Genomic DNA, 21,352 nt, shown 5'->3' with positions numbered 1-21,352 from the left:
TGGTACATGGTCGTAGCATCAAGTAATAATAAAATACATCAAGGCAACTGCCTCCATGTCCCTCAGCATAGCTTTGGTTACTAAGGTTTCTTCGGTGGCACAGTAAGGACATTCTTTCACATGTGCATGTATTAGTCTTTGCGAGTGCACATGGTCACTTTAGATGCATACGCTGTAATTTTGGCAAGCACAAACAGTAGTGCACATTGGAAAGCTACCTCGTATATGCAAAAACTATCTTGTACATACATGGAAGTCTTCCCTCCTGCTCACAAAAGTTACTGCGAGTTCAGGCAAAGACTAATGTGTGTTTACACAGAAGAACATATATCTGCCCATGGCACTTCTGTGCCACCATAGGTTTCTGTTCATTTGTAACATGGAGAGATTTCTGCTACAATCTCAGTTGCTGATGGAGAGAAAGTCCTAATTTAGTGATTATTTTATTCTTGGTACCAAATATAACAAGAACTGTTAACAATACCATTTCAGTGTTTCATGACTTCCAAACCTGATAATGAGACGGAATTCTGATGCATAATTACTGACCAATTATCTCAATAGCGTTTGCTTAAATTTAATTTTTAAACTGACAGAGTGAACAGATAGGGTTAGAACTAAGTTTCTTTGGCATTTTTATGGTAATTTTCTCACATTCGGTTACATTTTGATGAATTTTATTAGACTCAAAATGGCAATTGTTACGCAAACGTTTCTCACACATGTGAACATTTTATTAGATATGCATTTGGGATACAGGAATACAAACCTTAATTACAATTTCTTTTTGCTTGGCTAATTACAACAGCTAATTAAAATTGATAGAATTTTCCAGTATTTATTTCTGCAAATTCTATAATTTGGTGTGCTCACATGACAGAAATTTGTTTTGATGCATTGAAACTGCGGGTAATTGGAATCTACGACAAGCACTCGATGTTTATTGCCGCTTTAAAATAGTTACGGGCTGCGAACATTTTTTTGGGGTTTATTTTAAACTTATTTGAAATTACAGAGTGAAAATCTCCATAAGAACATATAAAAAGCATGTAACTGTAGTATAGTTCGATTGAAATTAGTTGCCTCCGTAAAAAGTTTTTCTTCAACGTGAAAATTGAATTAAGTGAAAATTAACTAAGTAAGAATCAAGAAGCATTTCTTTTTGCAGTTAAAATGTCTTTTCAAGATATTTTTTGACTGAAAAAAAGTGGAAGGAATTATATAGTATTTTATGAATTGGGATTGATTTTGAACATTTTCCAGCCATAAATCTTTTACATTTATAACTTACATGAAGAAAATAACTGGCTTCATTTGCTGCTGAATGAATGCTCATAGGTTACAAAGTTCAAATTATCTCCCTTTAAATGGACATTAAAAGGTGATCAGATGTTGTGGAAATGTAATGTATCTACTGGTTAATACATCTGTGATTGTCTATCACTTGTTTATAGTTCTTTCATTCTAGTATCTGTCAGTTTCAGATTGAATGAAATCATGTTGATTAGGTAATAGGTATTACTGAACCATCAAGAGCTATGGGAGGCTAGAATTATTGTTACGGTTCAGATACATTCAAAGACGGTTTGGCCCTGTTTAAGATTGGAGTTGTCAGATAAAGGACAGATAAAGGGCTGATGAGACAAATTTGATCAAATTTTCGAGCAAATAAATTGATAAGATGAGAGGGAAATTGAAGATTTATTATACTAATGAACCAATGGGAAAATTTGCATAAAAGAGAAACTATTGAACCAATGAAAGATTATGAAATTCTGATAATGAAACTGTTCATGGAATATGAAAATGTAAGATTGTTCAGGGATTTATGTTATAATAATCAGCATGGGATGAAATGTAACTCCTATAATTGTTCAGGGTAGAGATTGGCGTTTGTGTGAACATGCATCTTGCATGCTTCACAAAAGATTAACTTATCTCCTGGCTGTAACTCTTATACAGGAAGAGGTAACGGAAGAGTTGTGATTTTTGCTTTGATTTTTAGATTTTACACAACCACTGTCAGTGACACCTCAATAGGGCAAATATTCCCTACAAACACCTAAATTACTTTCAGTCCAATTTGATAAAATTCTTTGGAAAAACTCTTCCAGAGCAAAATTTATTGCTGTACATGTTGCAACAAACATATTTTAGGCTTTCTTGTGTTGTTTGTTCAAGATAGGTTACATTGTATTGTGATGCATGCATGTATGCTATATAATGAGAATTAGTAGAAATTTTGTTAATTAATTTTCTTTTAGTCTACTGCATGGAGAACAAAAGCTTTTAAAAATACTTGAATTATGATGAGGCATTGCCCCAACAAAGACTTAAACCTACATTCTATGGGTTGAGTTGGATCAGGCAAAATGGAACAGCAGTTTTTAGCATTTATTACATTATGCAACATTCATATAAAGTTTGAGATATAAGCTTTTTAAAAAAATATTTCTCTTGCAAGATGTTTTACTTACACAATTTTTTTTATTGCATGAATCCTTAGATGAGGGTTTAACATGGGATAAAATGTCAGAAAGACATTAAAATGGTTCTGTTCTATTAACTGGTAAATAGTACTTTGTTCTAGTATTTTTTGTCAAAGATAAATCGTAAGTATCACTTGTAGTAATTGTGTGTATATTTTATATTTTATGACACAGCCTCTAGGGCTATATAATCAAAATGAAATTTGTGACCTTTGCACTGCTGAAATGGACACGTTTTGTCTGAAGACGCATTGTCCAAGTGTCATACCTGATGTATCGTGTCATTAAAGACACCAGTTTAGATATATTTCTTTAACCATTAATTTTAAAAGATGAAATTAAATCCATTCACTTCAAAATGGAATTCTGAAGCATAACCGCAGGGCAGTTACATAAGCATCTTGATTCAAACGATTTTGTACAATTTCGGACAATTTCCCTGGGTGGTTTCTGTATTGAGCTCATTAAAAATGAAATAGTCGGACCCCTTTAACCTAGAGATGGACATAATTTTGAAAGTTATCTTGAATAATGATCAGAAAATATGTCTATGGACATTAAATTTGAAAATGTTGATTTAATCACCTATAATGCTACAACACCTGGGTAAAGGGTCGGAGATACTTTAGGGGGTCACAGTGACCTGAATATCATTAGGAGAAAAGTGTGACTCATATTTTATAATAAAAAAGATATGTAAAAATAAAAAATATTATTTTTCATAATAGAAACAAGAAGAAAAACTGGGTATAAATTATTGATTTTTTGAGTACATTCAGAAGTGCTTTTATTATTGAAAGAATATCTTCTGCCAGTGAGTTGAACTGTGAAAAGTCTGTATAAATTAATTTTTCTGTTACATTTTTATTTATTGGAAATTTCCTAGAGCATTTTCAAGGCATATGTGAATTTAGATTTATTCAACCGTCTAGACAGTTTCCATGAAAATGAAAAATGTAATCAAGTTAAGTTTCTGTACAAATCAGTGGGCACTTTTATTTATATCGCATATTGTAGAGAAAAACAAAACATTTGTTCAGTTCACTGTAGCGTTTTGCACCTTAATTATGAACATATTATATTAAAGAAGGAAATGTCTAGCCATATGAGACACTTTTCAAGTGATTCTATTGTCTGGCAAGGACAGAGAATGACCGATACAAAATTCAAATGGGCGAAATTATATTATCCGCAAATAGATGTGTCCACTCATGCAGAATAGTAAATTTCATGTTATTTGTAGGGTTTCTATGAAGATTATATAACAGGCTGACCACTAGAAAAAGTTTTATATTTTTGGGCTATAATTGACAAAGACATAAAATGCAAATGACCCTTCCATTATAAACTGACCTTTATTTGACTGAGACTTGTTCCCAATTTACATTATTGAAAGTGAAATAGAAATTGTTGACTATTAATGAAGCAATTATTCTGGGATGGTTATGTTTCAGTCATGAACTGAATTAGAATAAGTTCAAAAGGACTTTTCTTGTGAAGTCATTTTTTATGCAATTTAATAGTCTAATAGTCATCCAAGGGAGGCAACTCAGGTGTAGACAAAAATACACACAGCAACAGTTTTTCTGTACATGTAAAGAATTTGAAGGTACTGTATAATTACACTGAGTCAACATGATGCATTATACATGTAATTATGAGAAATAAAATAATCCTTTTTAATAAAGATACTTTTTATTAAGTTCTTAGGTAGAAAATGAACAAAGTATCAGTTGATTTCTTGTTCTTATAAATGTTTGATTATAACAAATAAAAGCCATACAGGAAGAAGATAGCATTGGTGGCTCCTGGATTTACAGCAGGACATTTGTTTTTTATGGTTGTGTGCATAAAGAGAAGTTGACAACTCTTAGTGTTGTCCTATATATAAAAGTTTATATATTATTAAAGCTACAATTCTGTTATAACAGAAATTTAACTCGGTAAAAAAAAAAAGAAAAAAAATAATTCAATGACATCTAGAAAATCATGAAAAATGAGTTAAAGTAAGTTTCATTTTGTGGTAAGATCCATTAATTCAAGGTATTTGTTTCAGTTATTTTTTTAGGTGTATAAAAATCTCTTGATTCAAAACATTTTCCTATTATTTGGAATTCACAAGTATGTGACCAAAGAAAGTGCAATTAAAACAGAGAAGTTTGCAGGGTGGAATCATATGGGAGACCCTAGCACAAGTTTCCCACAATTTTCCTCAATGATGATATGCTCATTTATTTACAGATTTATAATAGATTGATTTGCAACTTCCTAGGGTCGCTGTAATTAAGTGAGTCCCCCATGGGAGCCCATGTCAGAGTTTTGCCCAGAAAATCAAAGATTTGTAGCATGCTATATTAGAAACATTGGTTATAGTGACTAACTTTGGGAACACAGCTCTAATGAACTACTTGAAAACTGGATTGGTTATATATATAGGCTGCTCTTGTTTGAAGACATTGTGTTTTTTAAGAAGTAAAATATGATATATCCCCCAGTAATATGACTTCTTGCATTTTGAAAAAGTGGACACACTTCAAGGTTGCCAAGTCCTGACAAATCTATAACTATAACAGATTTTATAAAGGCATTCCTTAATATTTGTTTCTTAACTTTAAGTTTAGAATTATATTAACATTTAGTAAGTGTATCCGAAAGTCTGTTTTAGAGGGATGGTATAAGACTGGGAAAATGTGTTTTGTAGAGCAAAAAATTTGAGCCGTGCCATGAGAAAACCAACATAGTGGGTTTGCGACCAGCATGGATCCAGACCAGCCTACGCATCCGCGCAGTCTGGTCAGGATCCATGCTGTTCGCTAACAGGTTGTCTAATTGCAACAGGCTTTTAAAGTGAACAGCATGGATCCTGACCAGACTGCGCGGATGTGCAGGCTGGTCTGGATCCATGCTGGTCGCAAACCCACTATGTTGGTTTTCTCATGGTGCAGCTCAGATTATCAAAAGTTGTTACAAATTGTGAAACAGATTACTTGTTTCCGGTTAAAAAGAGGGATAAAATATAGATTATATGATATCCTGACACTTGTTAGAACAGGCTTAATCTTTGTTCAGCATTGGTATGGAAGTCGTAAAAATCATGTAAGTTGTCATGTTTGTATAATTTCTGTCCTCCCACATGCTCTTGTTTTCTTTCATGATTTAATTTTGGCATTATTAGGCCTGGAGTTCTTCTGTTGCGGTCTAAGCTTCATCATGAACAGTAGTTGTTAAAAGTAGCATTTCGATGTTATTCTAAGTGAAATTCTCGGAAATAAATCATTGTTGGTTTGTGTATTAATTTAGTATAAAATACTAATAACTGACACTACTGACACTATCTGCTCCTGTCACTGATATTCCACAATTGTTCCTGATATTCCACGTTGAATTCGGAGACCGCCAATAAAACTGCTACCTTAAAATGTGTTACTGCTGTGTCCTGTGATATATTCTAACTATAATATTAACGGAGCTGCCATATTGCGCAGATAAAAGTGACTTCAGCTGCCATTTTGCTGCAGGTATTTGCTGGCGGCGAGGCGGGATATTGATAACCGGACCTGTCAATTAGCGGCATCTATATCTTTATGAACTAGATGCTCTTCTCGAACTCTCAATAAATAATAAGGGTTCAAGTGCTTATAGAAAATTGATTTATTGTTTGAGATAAATAAATGAGATCTGACAACGTTGATTAAATCTTCTCTTTTCTTTTTCTCAAGGAACTGCCAATACTTCACAGCCAAAAACATTTTTAATTAATTTTTGCAATATTCGGAATACAGGAGAATTTCCGGAACAGTATGTTTTTAGTTTGATTTACATTTTGGTGTTACTTTGAACAAAAAGAAATTAATAATAACAGGTTTAACAAAAAACAGAAGCTGTTGTTACAAGAATTGTTAAAATGCATCTTTTCTTCTATTTAAGATGAGCCAATACATGATGCGTTTTTCGTGGACGGTGTACCCTTGGGTTTGGGGGCGGCGCTGTCCACTTCAGATTTTTGGACATGTACGTATCTTAGATTAATATTTAGGAATAAGCATAAGAGAATAAACTCTCCAAAGAACATGTGCTATTTTTTCTGATAATTGATTATGTTGAAAATGTTTTTGGCTGTTTGTATTTTGGTGTTTGTGATGCTGTAAAATTTACCTTTAGGGCCGAGTGGTTGTAGTGCTCCATGGCCGTGTGGTTGTAGTGCTCCGTGGCCGTGTGGTTGTAGTGCTCCATGGCCGAGTGGTTGCAGTGCTTGACTTAAAATCATTAAGGCTTGCCCATCATTGCTGTCTGTCTGTCTGACTTCTTTTATGTAAGGAAGCTAAGCAGTGATCTTGTAGGAAGGTTGGAGGTTCTACCAAGGTCCCCTTTTTTCTGTGAAAAAAAAATCTTTAGGACAAACTCCAGGGGGTCTTGGCCATCATTACAGCAGGAAAGTCTCGCATTTAACGTAAAATATGTCTCGGTGTAATTTCAGAACTCAACAGAACAAACGAAATACATTTTAACTCGAAGATAACGCTCCAAACATTATTTTTGCTCTCAGATTCTACAAACATCAGGAAATTTTTTGATAATACATAAAAAAATGATATACCTATTATCAGGTTGAAATGAAATGTTCTGCAAGGTTTATATAGGAAGGACTCTAGTGATTTTATCTATTACCACCAGTGTAGATAGGTCTATCAGGAAACAGTTGTAAGCTTTCAGACACCACTACTAGGCTGCTACAGGATGACAGAGTTATCAAGATAACTCCAATAGGCTTCTGTTTCATCTTTTCCTCCAAACTTCTAAAACACATCATTCTCAACCTCTATCTCATTTCACTTTTTGTAAAAAAAAAAAAAAAAAATGATATTTGGTATTAAATAGAAGTAATTTTGACCTTTTCGAAAATTTAGTACTGATTTTGTCTATCTAAATGGTTAATCGTAGTGGTTTGCAAGATTATTCTGTCTGTCAGCCATTGGGTGGCAATTAAAAAAGTCTTTCATTGTTTCAAAGGATTGAATTTCATAAAAGTTTGCTGGTGTAAAAGCTTTACATATGCCAACACCCACTTAAACACAAACCCACCCGACTCAGCCCCCAACCCAACACACCCACATCCCTGCCCTCCCCCCACCCTTTCAGCCCCCTCTCCCACCCTTTCCCTGATATTTTGAACAGATTTACATTAAGAGGTCATTTTGTGACTGTATTAAAGGGCATAAAATTATATGTTGCCATTGACATGGCTTTATACAAGCATGTATAGCTTCATTTTCTTCCACTAGTTGGATCTTTCCAGAAACAATCCTTTATCTGTAAGAGGTTTGGGGTCTTTGATTAAAGAAACAGCAAAATCAGAAATAGGAGATAGCTTCAATGATAAATTCATCTGATCTTTGTGAGAAACTTATGAAATCAATGTGAGAAAAAAATTAATACTTTATATTCATTAGATATCTGAGATAGTACATCAGGAAATGGACACAGAATATCATTGTCTAAATTAATAAGAAATACAATATAGAAAATATATTAACATTTTGCTTTCATTTTTTTTTTAGCATGGACAATTGAATTCCAGTTCTCTTGTACGAAACGTGTTTCATCTTCTTCGTAAAGGCTAGATTAATAAAAAAATATCTGTATGATTTTCATTTCTCTTCAGAATGTATGATCACGGGAGAATTATTGCCTGGTTATTGTTGTTTATTACCAATTTCAATTATATCAAATATAATTTCGCACTATTCAGATTGAAGGAACTACTTGGAGATGACATTGAGAAATTACATTGTAACACTACCCAGACAGTCAATGAAAATTTATTAAGAAAAATATCAACCTTGATTACTGTATTTCCAGGACTTAATCAATATTTTCAAACCATAATTATATTGGAAGCACTTTCAAGATGAGCAAAAGTCAGTTTTGAAAAGTTAATTTATGAGAAAGTATAATTGTCATGAATTTTGTCTGAATAGAATTTTTTTTTTTTTTTTTGAAAGTGATATATCAAAAATGAAGTCACAGTAATGCATGATTCAAAGAGGATTTTGTTAATTAAAATGGCTAATAATATATTTTAAGGCATAAATACTTTTTTCCTTCAAATTTGTAATTCAATAAAAGTCATAAAAAAATAGCCTATGGAATAATAGACGTCAAATCATGTACAAAGTTCATATTATTCTAGGAATTTGTAAATCAAATTGATAAAATCTATAAGATCACTTGGAAGCATAGAAATCTCTCCTATTTCCTTTGACTCATCACAGCGTGTTTACATCTGCTTCGTAGAATAAAGACTAATAACTTATTACAAGTTATATATTTCCGTATAAGAAATTATGATTAATTGGCGCAGTTATTCTGTGGAATAAAATCCTCGTGTTTATATCAGCGTCTGGAAGCTGATTGAGTATTAACACCGATTGTTTTCCCCAGGAAATTATGAAGACTCGTGTCAAGGGGTCTTCCTCGATATAATTGGCAGCTTAGTTTCGATGATATTTATTATCATCTGTATGAAGTTATAAGGTTTTTATGGTCATTTATCATTTCTAATCATATGATATATGATTGCTACAGTTGTGAGGTTTCCATTTTCTGTTAGACGTATGGCTCGCAATCTACTGCACTGTAATTGATCTGTAATCGGGAAATCGTAAAAGTGTGCGAACTGGTATTTCTTCAGTAATAAGACTGAAGAATTTGTTACGCTTCACAAAATTCTCCATAGAAAATACCCTATATGGCATTTTGAGACAGTCTGATAATAAAAGAATACAAATGATTATGTTGACTTGAAATTAACCTAAAGAAACCTAAAAATGGTTAAAGATGAACTATCAAGATAACAGGCTCTGAGAAAAGAATGTGTATATACTGATAGATTTTGAGACTGAAGAACCATAGATTTGAACATGACAAAACTATAGAAAAATGCTTTTAATATTTAAGATGTAGAGAGAAAAAAAGTGAACAGCATTTTAATAATGAGGTTCAATGGTAAATTATTTTTACCCGAGACTACTTGTATTACGGTCTTAAATAATTCAGGTACATTTAGAAATGATGGTGATATATGATAGACAAGACACTTTTACATTTCCCAGAAGAATTCTATAGTGTTCAGGTATTGAAACGGGAGACTAAGTCTAACTTCTGTGCTATTTTATTACCATTTACATATGCCAATAAGTATAAATCATGAGGAAATTATTTACAAATAGATTGTGAAAGTTATGACATATCAGCACATTCTTTCCTGAAAAGTTTATTTTTCTAGACAATTTATAGCAATTTATGACACTTTTATCCCTTCTCTTATGAAGCGAATAGTCGGGGATAACTTAAGCGGGAAGACTTTTGACGAGTTAAACAGATTGGAATATATTGTAATAAATCGTAGGAAACTTGCTATTTGAGATTTCTGATTAAAATCGCAGACTGCTAGATTCTGAGGTAGAGATTGAAAATTTCATTTTATATTTCTTTTATTGAGACATTTTGTCATTAATTGGTTTTTGTTCATATGTTGCGAATATATCATGTAGATGTATTTGGGTTTCTGAAAATACATGTAATTGTTGAATACAGCTGTTTATTAAAGTCACTGCTAAGTGATGGATGTAAAGATGTTAGTGTAACCTAACCTTAGTGGAACAATGTATTTTCCTGTATGACAAGAAGATAGCTTGTAATCATGCATTTCGGTTTCATTAGAAATTAGCATTTCCTACGGCTATATTGTTTACAATGTTTTTTTTATATATTTTCAGGGGAAAAACCATTCCAATGCAACATTTGTGGCGGCCGATTCTCAACACGTGGAAATCTCAAAGTACATTTCCAGCGACACAAGGCAGAGTTTCCAAATGTGGAAATGAATCCAAACCCAGTTCCCGAGCACATGGATAAAAATCCAATGCCTCTTCTAGGGTCACCGTTTCCAGCCGCAGCACTTACGCCATTTGCAAATCCCGCATTCATGATGCCTGGTCTGATGAATGGCTTTATGTTTCCCCCGCCACATCTTGCCCCGAGACAGCCAATCGCAGCACATTCAATGATTCCAAAATCAAACTTCGATGAAAGACGACCTTCAAGCCCAAAACGAGAATCAAGGCCATCTGATATTAAGAAAGAAGTTAGTCCTGATCGCCACAGGTCAGATATTCCTCCAAGACGATCGCCAGACATAAAAGAAAATGTAAAGTCTTCAGTATCCTCTTTGGCTTCATCAGGCCATTTGAGTAAACCTAGTCCAGTGATGCCAATGTCAAGTATACCACTGGTCAGTACTTACCCAGTTATGTCGCCACTTCCATCTCAACCACCATTTCCTCACCACAGACCGCCAATAATGACCTCATCTGCAATGTCAAACAATGATCCATTCAGAAACACTATCTTGCCATCAAATATCCTGGACAATGATGATAATCTAGAACAGTTTATGGAGATCGACAAATCGGAGACGAGCAAACTCCAGCAGCTTGTTGACAACATAGAGCATAAACTTACTGACCCAAACCAGTGTGTGATCTGTCACCGAGTTCTCAGCTGCAAAAGCGCTCTTCAAATGCACTACAGAATTCACACGGGAGAACGGCCATTCAAATGTAAGATCTGCGGCCGATCTTTTACAACTAAGGGCAATCTGAAGACACACATGGGAGTTCATCGTGCAAAACCTCCTCTTCGTATGATGCACCAATGCCCTGTTTGCCATAAACAATTCACCAATCTTCTCGTTCTGCAGCAACATATCCGCAGTCATACTGGAATGTCCGGACTTCCAACTCTGCCGGGACTGAGTCATCTCGGCATGTATGCATCGTCCCGGCCCAGCATGGATGACCGCATGATGGGTCATCCTGGTATGAACATGAAGCGTCACTACCCAGAAGAATATGAGAAAGAGCTGGATCTTAGCAAGAAACCAAGAGTTGATCGGGAGGAGGAGAAACTTACAAGCAGCGTGAGATCTGAGCCAGGTGAGATAATTATCATCTTTGTCAGAGTCAAATAAATATCATTCTTAGTTTTATGAATGTTCATTCTCTTTGACTAGAAGTAATTCAGACTGGAACCCAACAAAAAAATTGATGCTGAAATTAAACAAAATATAAGTGCTGAGCAGTTTTAGAGAAAGTTAAGTGAAATTTGACTTGAGAAAAAATATCCTATCCATATTTTTGGGTTAATTCTTTTTCCAAGCTAGGCTTTAATTATTTCTAACTGTTCTTTGAAATTCAGTTCAACAGTTCAAACTGATTAGGAAGTTTCACTTGTGTTAACTTGATGGCCTGAACACCAAAACTAGAATTCCAGTGAATATCAGTCTAATTGAGGCCCCATGAGCAGAGTTGAGAATATTGAGTTTCAACTACATGTATGATGTTTTGATAATTATTAGAATGACCACTTTATCTAGCTCCATTTTTTAATTAAAAAAATAGAAACTAGAAATACCAGAAACTGTAAGATTGGTTCTGATTTTGCAGACGACATTGAGGAGGGTACTGAGGACATGAGTGACAATGAGGAACAGAATGAAATGGATGACGAGGCCAATAAGATTGCAGCTGATGAAGCCAAGAAGGAGGGACTGGTACTTAATCTTTTTCATCCCACAGTTTTGTTTAGATATAAAAATGAATATCAGTTTAAAGCAATCAAACATATTTAGACAGTGACAGAATTTTACTGTTGATTCAATGGACATTTTTTAAAATCCTAAGTTTAAAAAGTTCCATTTTAAAGAGATTTTTTTCTGAACAGAATTTGCTTTATAAAAACAAATACTAAGAAACAATGTCTGTTAAATCTTTTAGGTGAACAGCAAAACTTAAGTAGTCCAGAATTTAGTTGCTTACGATTCTAACATAGTATAAATTTCACTCGCTTAGCTAAGGTAGAAAGATATGATTTACACTATATATATATTATTTATTTTTTTCAATAAAGTTGGTGTTATTTCGAAAATGGTCATGGAATTGTTCTGAATTTGTTTTGAAATCTGCTTTAGATTTAGTAACAGAATAGTCTGAAATTCATTATAAACTGCTATTTCAAGACAATTTTTTTTTATTCTAAAATAATCAAATTATATTACAGAATCAGGAAAGCAGCGATGGCAGATCCACGCCAGACAATTCCAGAGATGGGGTAGAAAAAAGTGATGAAAACCAAAGAACTCCCCAGTCGAGTGATGCCCTGTCCTTCCCTTCATGTCTGCCAAGATCTTCCAGCCCAAAATACCTTCAGGAAGACTCAAATCCGTCACAAGAAGGCAAATTCAATGCTTATTCCACATCGCTAGCCGCTCTAGAGGAACGAGTACGCCAGATTGATACTACCATGGCTAGAAACCCTCTGTCTCAGTTTCATGCAGCTCCATTTCTATTGGCTCCATCGTATTCTACTGGAGAAGGTGGAGTGTCACCTCGCTCAGAATCCGGATCAGATGAAGGTCGGAAAGCTTCAACTCCTGGAAGCGTTGGCGATGGAAGTCTAGGGTGCAATTATCTCCTTGGTGCCATGGATGGCAGACCAGTAGATGGTAGTAATAAATCGACAACATGTAACGTTTGTTATAAGGTGTTTGCATGCAGGAGTGCGCTAGACATTCATTATCGCAGCCATACTCGTGAAAGACCGTATAAGTGTGACCTTTGCGATAGGTCTTTTACAACACGTGGTAATATGAAACAACATCTACTTACACATAAATTAAATGATGGGTCAGAAAATGGTGACTATGAAAGCAATAATAATAACACGTGTACTCCAAATCAGAATGACAATGATAGCGAAGATAGTGATGATTCAACAGAATCTCATCATACAGAAATACGTCACAAAGAACATGTGGAATCTCAGGTCATTACGAAAAAAGACATTTCGACACCACCTGAAAAATCCTCCTCGTCAGTAACTACTCAGTCATCATCTTCCTCAGCAAGTAGAAGTTCAGGTGTTTATTCCAGTTCTGATAACCAGTCTCCATTTATTAGTAAAAACCCAACAGTTAAGCATCAATGTCTTGTATGTCAGAAAGGTTTCTCCAGTGCAAGTGCACTTCAAATCCACATTAGGACTCACACGGGTGACAAACCATTCAAATGTAATGTTTGTGGCAAGGCCTTTACGACAAAAGGTAATCTTAAGGTACACATGGGAACACATATGTGGAACAACAGCCCCAGTCGACGTGGAAGACGTATGTCTATTGAGCCACCATTCATGCTTGCCCATAAAGAAAATCCTTATCTGCCTCATGGTTTCCCGCCAAGGCCTGAATTTTACCCATTTCAGTTTCCGCCATTTATGAATGGACTTCCGACACCCCCAAAGTCTCTGTCAGATGTGGCTCTCCTGCCTGGAATGAGCCGAATGAAACAAGATATGTCGTCGCCCCCAAATGATGAAAGACGTAAATCTGAAAGCAGCCCGTCTCGAGAAGAGAAACCAAAATATGCAGAATCAGGAGAACTTGATCTCAGCATGAAATCCACAGGTTCATCAGGGTCAAGGTCATCAGAGAAAACATCACCATCCAGTGTAGACTCAAATGGATCGTCTGGAATGGTGTCACCCCCTCACATGTCTCTTGGGTGGGGCTGGAAAGCATCATGCCATCTCTGTAGCCGATCATTTCCTACACCAGCAGCTCTTGAGCACCATGTACGAAGCATGCATATGGTTGGAGCCTCGTTACCAAAGGTTGAGGCGTCATGATATCAGTAAAACTAAGAATAGATAGAAATATGGCAGAAATATCATTCCTGTAAACTGATAGATAAAAACAAAAAGCCCCGTGCTTGTATTGTGCAGCTGAAATATGAACCATGGTAAACCATAAGCACGGTTGACTCAATGCACAGACTCGGACACAAATCCTTGAAACTTACTTGTTGTAACTAGTGAAACATTTTATGTCAGAAAAATGTGAAAAAGTGTTGTGACTGGCCAAGAAGTATTACACTAACTCACTAGTCTCACTGAATATAGTATTATGTGGTTAATGTTGTAAAACACAACATTTTTCAAACTAGATCGGTGTTCTAGGAAGAAAACAAAACTTTAAATGTTTTCTTTGGAGATTTTATGGAAATTCAGTTTGAATTTGATGAAGATTTAAAAAAGTTACTTCTGTTGAAGACAGAATAGTTGAAAAAGTACTAATGTGGAATTGAAGTACACTGGTTTTGGAGAAAAATGTTGAAAGATTTTTAAAAAAAATTACTTGTTCATATATATATATATATCACATAGAATGTATATATTCCATTTTGTTGTTAAAGTGACTGTTAAGCTTTAAGGTCATTGCAAAAACTAAATGTTTGGTTTTCAGACAGTTTGATCTAGATTTTTGTTCTGTATTTTTGTTTAGACACTAAACAGAGTAGGATAACACTTGGTTTAACTCTAAAAAGACATAGTGCATGCTGAAATAGTGAGTAGGAATTGGGGTTAACACATTTTGTGGAAGACCTAATGTCTGTCAACCAAACATTGTTTTCTAATGACCTTACTTTTTTATACATTAGACTGTTTTGAGTATTTTTTTTGTACATGAAAGCAGATACCTTTGAGAGTCAAAGATTTCTTGATGTTTTCTGTGCTGCGATTTTTATTAGATTTTAAATGTCAGAACACAGTAAACATGTATAATTTCAATTTTTGCTAGAATGTATGATGTACATGTATCAAGTGTTCAATGGTTGTGAATTAATGGTTATAAAAGCTAGTTCAAAAATGTTATTTCAATTTATAGCAAAAAATATAAAGCTATTTTGCAGGAATCTCTGGACCATGTCTATCATTTTTGGTTTCTTTATTTTGTTTCGTATTTAGTATTGGTTAAGTTTTGACTTTTATCAAAGCTACATTACATCTTGTAGAAGTATCTAAAACAGTAAACTTTGTTGCCTCAGTTTTTTGCAGTATAATTCTGATAAAATGAACATATGAAAAGTATACATTCATCTTCAGAAAATTTTGTATTTTCCTGCAGTATTAAACTTAAAGAGCAAGGCTGGATGAAAAAAGATAATTTCTTCACTATATCAAAATTTTACTCTATATGGTTTGTTTTTCCATGTTATTGTTAAGACAAGTTCATAATACTGTGTTCATACTGTATTGTTACAGGTTGTACATTATTTCTCATTTACGCAAATTTGTTACTTTTTTTCCATCAATGTACGCAAGTTTTATAGTGTTTACAAGTTTTGCATTGTAGGGGCTTGACATTTGTTTCTCCCTGCAGATTTTTAAGACAGTTAAAATGGAATTATCTAGTCACAGACATAAATTCTTGCAATATCGCTTAATGTTGTCACAGCAATATGGTCTTTTATAATAGTAAAGTCATTTATCTGGACGCTGCCACAAGTAAACTTCACAGTATTTTTTCAGGGTTTTTTTTGTATAAGAATGTGCTTGCTTGCTTTTAAAATTGACACACTATTTCCATTGAAAAAAGCGAAGTAAAATGTGTTGTGTTTTTGCTCCATAATTGTTGTCTTTCTTACTTAAACTGATGTTTAAGACATCTTCTGAAGTCAGTATTTGTTTAGAAACATGAAATACGTTTTTTAATAGGTATATAAATATAGTTACATTCTCTTCTTCATAATTGTTAAAGCACTTTTTTGTATCTAAAATGTATTTTGTTACCAGTGAAGGTAATTTTTGTAACTTAAAGGTAACTTTTGTAACATAAAGGCAACATTTGAAGCATAAAGGTAACTTTTGTAGCATAAGGTAATTTTTGTAGCATAAAGGTAACTTTTGTAACATAACAGTAACTTTTGTAGCATAACGGTATCTTGGTTTATGTACTACAGATATTATTAAGCATACATGTTACCTATTGTCAATCAAAGTAACACATTGATAAAAAAAAATTACAATTTATTAATTCAAGTTTTCTTGGCAAAAAAACCCAAAACTTTGACAATACAATGCAACAAAATTAGACAAACATTTCAGATGCAGCTGTATCTAGTGTTGGCCACTCATATCAGTGGTCTTGGGTTAAAACCAGCTCGAGTCACAAACCACACCTGATAGGGTACCAGTACTTAATTTTCTCTTGGTGCACAGTTGAAAAGGGTACACTCTTTTTCATAAGCTTTAAGACTTCTTTATAACCAAGTTTAAATAAATGAATTTATTGTTTACCTGTAAAAAATTTAAAATACATGTACCAAGAGTGCAAAGTTACTTAAGTTGCCCGTTACTTAAATATTACACAACATTTCACGTAATAACTATTTCACTTTGTCAGTCTCTTACAGGTCACTTTAACCTTTACCCTGCTAAATTTCTATCATGGATTGGTCCATCATTCAATTTGGACAATACCATTTATTATCAAAAGGGGTGTTCACTGAAAATTATACTGACTGAATAGTGAACAGTACAGACAATGACCAGCCTGCACGATATGTAGGCTGATCTTTGTCTGCACTGATCGCAAAGCCAAAATCACTTGCCACCAGCAGGTTAAAGGTTAATGAATATACACAGTTTTCACATGAATTCACTGACATTAATTACATTTTATAGACAATGTCCTGCTATTTAGGGAGTACAGTGAAAATATTAGGTTGTTTATATCTTGTAAGCTGTCATTGCACTTAGAAATTAGCTTCACTCACTGGGGACTGCATCATGAAAAAATGATTGATTTCTTAAAATTCTAAATTCCTTATAATTTTTGTCCTTATTTCTGCAGAAACAAAACGTTAGATAAACCAATATTCATTGCAAACAGAAGTTTCTAAGTCCAGAATGTGATAGAAAAACTGTTTTCAACTGAGTATGTTATAGATGTTTTTGTTATAAGCTAAATGAAATAAGGACATCATCTGAATGCAGATTTAACTTGAGTTCTTCAAAATAAGTTGTTTGGTCTTGCTTTGAATAAGAGAAGTTGAATTTTTATGTCCTACTCTGAACGGGGTATATTGCTTTACTCCGGCCATGTCTATCTGTAGGTCTGTCTTTCCTTTGGCAACTAGACTACTTGGTTTCAGATCAGTAACTTATGAGTGCTTTGCCTGGTCAGTCTATTATCTTATAAGTTTTTGGGTCAAAGGTCAAAGTCACATTGACCTTTAGACAGAAAACAGTTGTTGCTTGATAACTTAAGAACAATTATGCCTACTGCTTTTTAACTTCATAGAATTATTACCTTTGGTCAATAGATAACCCCTAATATTTTTAGGTCATTAGGTCAAAGGTCACAATGACCTTGAAATTGGAAAATTTAATGGAGTTGATCAATATCTGAAGCACGTTTTGGCACAGGCTGTCAAAAATGGTAGGATGAACGTCTGTGGTATAGAGATGAGCCCTATTGTTTTTATATCACTAAAGGTCAAGGTCATGGCATACAAAATTTAATACCCAGTTGTCTCCATTATATTGTCTGGGTTTTATGTGATTGAAAAACGAACACAGCTTTTTTGACATTGTTTTGACATTTTTCTACTTTATTTTTAATTTTTGACCATAAAAGAAAAAAAAATGCATTCATGTACTGTTGTATTCACCCCCAACCCCCACCCCAACATATGCTTACACTGTCTATATTATATTAAATTTGCACAGCTGGAATTAATTGCTAGGTGTTCATATAGATTCTTCGAGGTTTTTATAAACAATGGTCTTTGAAACATAATTACTTAGATCCCCAGCCCTGTGGTAAGCAAAATTGATCTACATTTTATTAAGGTCAGGTTGGAAGGGCTCCTTGCCCAGCAGTAACAAGATCTTACCATGTGACCAACTGCATCACCTTCAGTAACCAACAAGAAATGTAAATGACCATCTGGCTTTAAATTTCTTTTGACTTTTACATGAATAAGGTCATGATATATTTAGTCATTTTTACACCAAAGATTTTTATAGCATGTTTCACTGTGTTGTTACACACATGTCAAATGCTTTGCTTTTATATGCATATCAAAGTATAAAACTGGGACGCAATTTGTTTTATGTATAGTCTATAATAGTTGTTACAGATGTTTCTGCTGTTTATTTGCCTGCATTTCTTTTTTGCACTTTTTACAATTTTATTATTATGTATATTATGTTTCACGCAATGGTGCTTGTGTGTATACACAAATTTAATGGTTATTTTAGTTTATTTGTTAAAATGTATATATGATTTTCATCTATTAATTCAATATGTAATTTTTATTCTATTTCATTTGAAACCTCTAAAACAAAGAATTTTCTTACTGGTGTGGATGTAGTACATACGCCAATGCTTTTGTTATGCTGCTTAACTTATTTTGGGTGTCCTAGAATAAAAAAATGAAGACTAAATATCCTAGAATGCAAAATTAGGAGTTAATATTACATACACAGAAAACAATATAGTTTTATCAATGTTAGGTTTTGTTTAAGAATATATATTAACCTATAAGCCCTTTTTGCTGTATTTTTAGTGCAGCATTGTTAAACAGTGTAGGGTTTCTTCCTTTTTGACACATAAATGATGTATGTCTAGCACATAGTTTTGATTTCTGTGAAAATAAATAGTTAAGAATACACAGTGCATCTTAATGACTTTGAGTTGGAGATTATTTTTGGTCATGTGATTTCCAGCCATCTTTGATTCAAAAATAGAAATGGTATCTTCTAATGTTGGGCTTTATAAATATTACAGATGTATGCATAATTGAAATTGTTCTGTGATAATGCGAAATCCTTTATATTTAATTATTATTTAATTGAATTAGGTGAGAATCTGATTGTTAGAAAATCATTTAGGAACAAATTCTATAAACTTTTCATGAAATTTCTTGTCTTTGTGTGGCAAAAACGATGAAATTTGTAGTTTATCTTTATCACAAGATTTCTGCCGGTTGATTTTTATGTGATTAGGTATTGTTAGCTTAAATTAACCAATATATATATTCTATTTTAACTGTTACATAATTGTAATGACTGTTAAAGATGCTTGATTTTCTACATCCTGCAGTCGTAGTAATTGAATAAAATGAGCTCTTCCTATAACACATCTTCACAATCTTGTATACATATTATGTCACACATATGTATGTCCCAGATTTCCAGTAATTAAATTTATTCAAAGCTATGTCCAGTTTTAATTTACAGTGCAACTGATTAGTTTTAGAGGAAAGTCTGTATTTCATGTAGTTATTTTATAATTTAAAATGTTTTTATGGCCATGGAAAATTAGGGGAAATATATAGACAGAATTGAAAAAAAAGTGAATCTCAGTTATATGTCATAATATGTAAAGTGTTGTAAATATAGTTGTATACTTTTCACAGAAATTTTCCAGTTTGGATTGTATTGAATGAATTTGAGATAAAACTCTGCCACAATATTTCAAATATTTTGAACATTTTTACATTATTTTTTCTTAAGAATCCTCATTCAAAGGTTGTTGATTAAATGTTCATTCTAATGAATTTTACACACTTCTTGTTGATAATAATAGTATGCATGCTTTCTCCACATGTTAAGTACACAGTTAATACCCATTTTCTTTAGTACAAAAAGTATATACATCTTTTTTTGTCTAAAGGTTGTATTGGTGTTACTGTCTGATGTGTAAAAACCTCAAATTTTCACTCCATAAATTCTCAATAATTTATAATCATTTTACTAATTCAAATAGGTGGAAAAAAAGCTAAAAACTGTGCAACTCATTGATTAAACTGCCTTTCATTTTCTGTCATTTTCTGAAAATAAATGAAATTTCCAATATTTATGCTTAACAAATATTTTGAGCATGTGGCATTTTTACTGTATGTATTGTCTCGTTTGGATGTTTTTGTATACAAATTGATAATTCCATGCCAAATGATTGCCAAACTATTTCACTTGCATAGTACCTGTAATATGTAGAAACAATGTTGTTTTGTTTTAAAAGTCCATTATGTACCAAGTGTAGTTTGAAAGAAAGAAATGTTTACGATGAGTAAAAGTGTGAATGTATATAGATTACATATATAATGTATATATAAGTATAGTAGATAATAGGTACATATACATTGTTGAAGTCAAAAGCAAATAAAGTCAAGTGTAAAAGCAACATTCTTCTGTGCTTATTTCATATGTGAGTCAGATTTTTGAAGCATTTTGGATAAAATGTCTCAATGCCTTCTGTAGAGTTAAGTATGACGTGTCTACATTCTGAAAAATAGTTTGTTTTGGTATTTGTCAGACATTTATAATATGTGAATACGACAAATAGGAAAATAAAGTACCCCCACCCTTTTTACCACACGATTGAATTACAATAAACAACAGATATCTCGAACGCGCTTATCTTAAAATTCCTGCTATCTCCAAGGCATTTACAAGCCCCGTCCTTAAAACACATGCACAAAATATTTTAAGTCGAATTTCGGTTATCTCTAAGTAAAACTCGATTCCTTGGAATTCGAGATACCGAGTTTAACTGTAAAAGAATTAAAAACTTTTGGGAGTTCGTTATATAAGACGAGATGTATTGTGGTTGCATTTTGCAGTCTGCCTTTTGAGTTTATACTGTACCATAACAAATTCAGTGCTCTGCAAAATGTGGTGTTTTATGATCGATTCATTGTACACTATAAACATGTGTGATGAGGTGCTTAATACACTCGGTTCCTTATGCAAAATTTATACCCCAGTTAGAAGTTATTCGTGCACGATGATCTTTATCAGTACCTTTTAGAGTTGTTTTTTGATGCATATGATGTTATTTAAAACTTGCATAATACCATTAGTTCTCAGTACTTTCCAATGTACTCAAATCATCAAACAAAATTAGAGGCGATGCTCTTGATAGATGCATGACTCGTTGATTTGCAACAACTCACCAA

The 21,352-nt window shown here is 33.4% G+C and overlaps 1 protein-coding gene across 3 annotated transcripts in view; it reads left to right on the top strand.

Annotated features, from left to right (window-relative positions):
- Nucleotides 1-20,577, top strand: part of LOC123549345 (sal-like protein 1) — a 95,929-nt gene extending 75,352 nt beyond the window's left edge. For 2 of the 3 annotated variants that reach the window (XM_045337364.2, XM_045337367.2), the window contains exons 5-8: nucleotides 6,417-6,500; nucleotides 10,268-11,485; nucleotides 11,996-12,102; nucleotides 12,609-20,577. In XM_045337364.2, the coding sequence (XP_045193299.2) occupies nucleotides 6,417-6,500; nucleotides 10,268-11,485; nucleotides 11,996-12,102; nucleotides 12,609-14,231 (3,032 nt within the window). In that variant the 3' untranslated portion in view covers nucleotides 14,232-20,577. The remainder of the gene's footprint in view (nucleotides 1-6,416; nucleotides 6,501-10,267; nucleotides 11,486-11,995; nucleotides 12,103-12,608) is intronic. The other variant, XM_045337366.2, reaches the window with a different exon arrangement.
- Nucleotides 20,578-21,352: the final 775 nt, after the last annotated feature.

The sequence above is a fragment of the Mercenaria mercenaria genome, chromosome 6 (assembly GCF_021730395.1).
Source record: "Mercenaria mercenaria strain notata chromosome 6, MADL_Memer_1, whole genome shotgun sequence".
Taxonomy (NCBI): Eukaryota; Metazoa; Mollusca; class Bivalvia; order Venerida; family Veneridae; genus Mercenaria; species Mercenaria mercenaria.
This window is presented reverse-complemented; position numbering and strand designations above follow the sequence as displayed.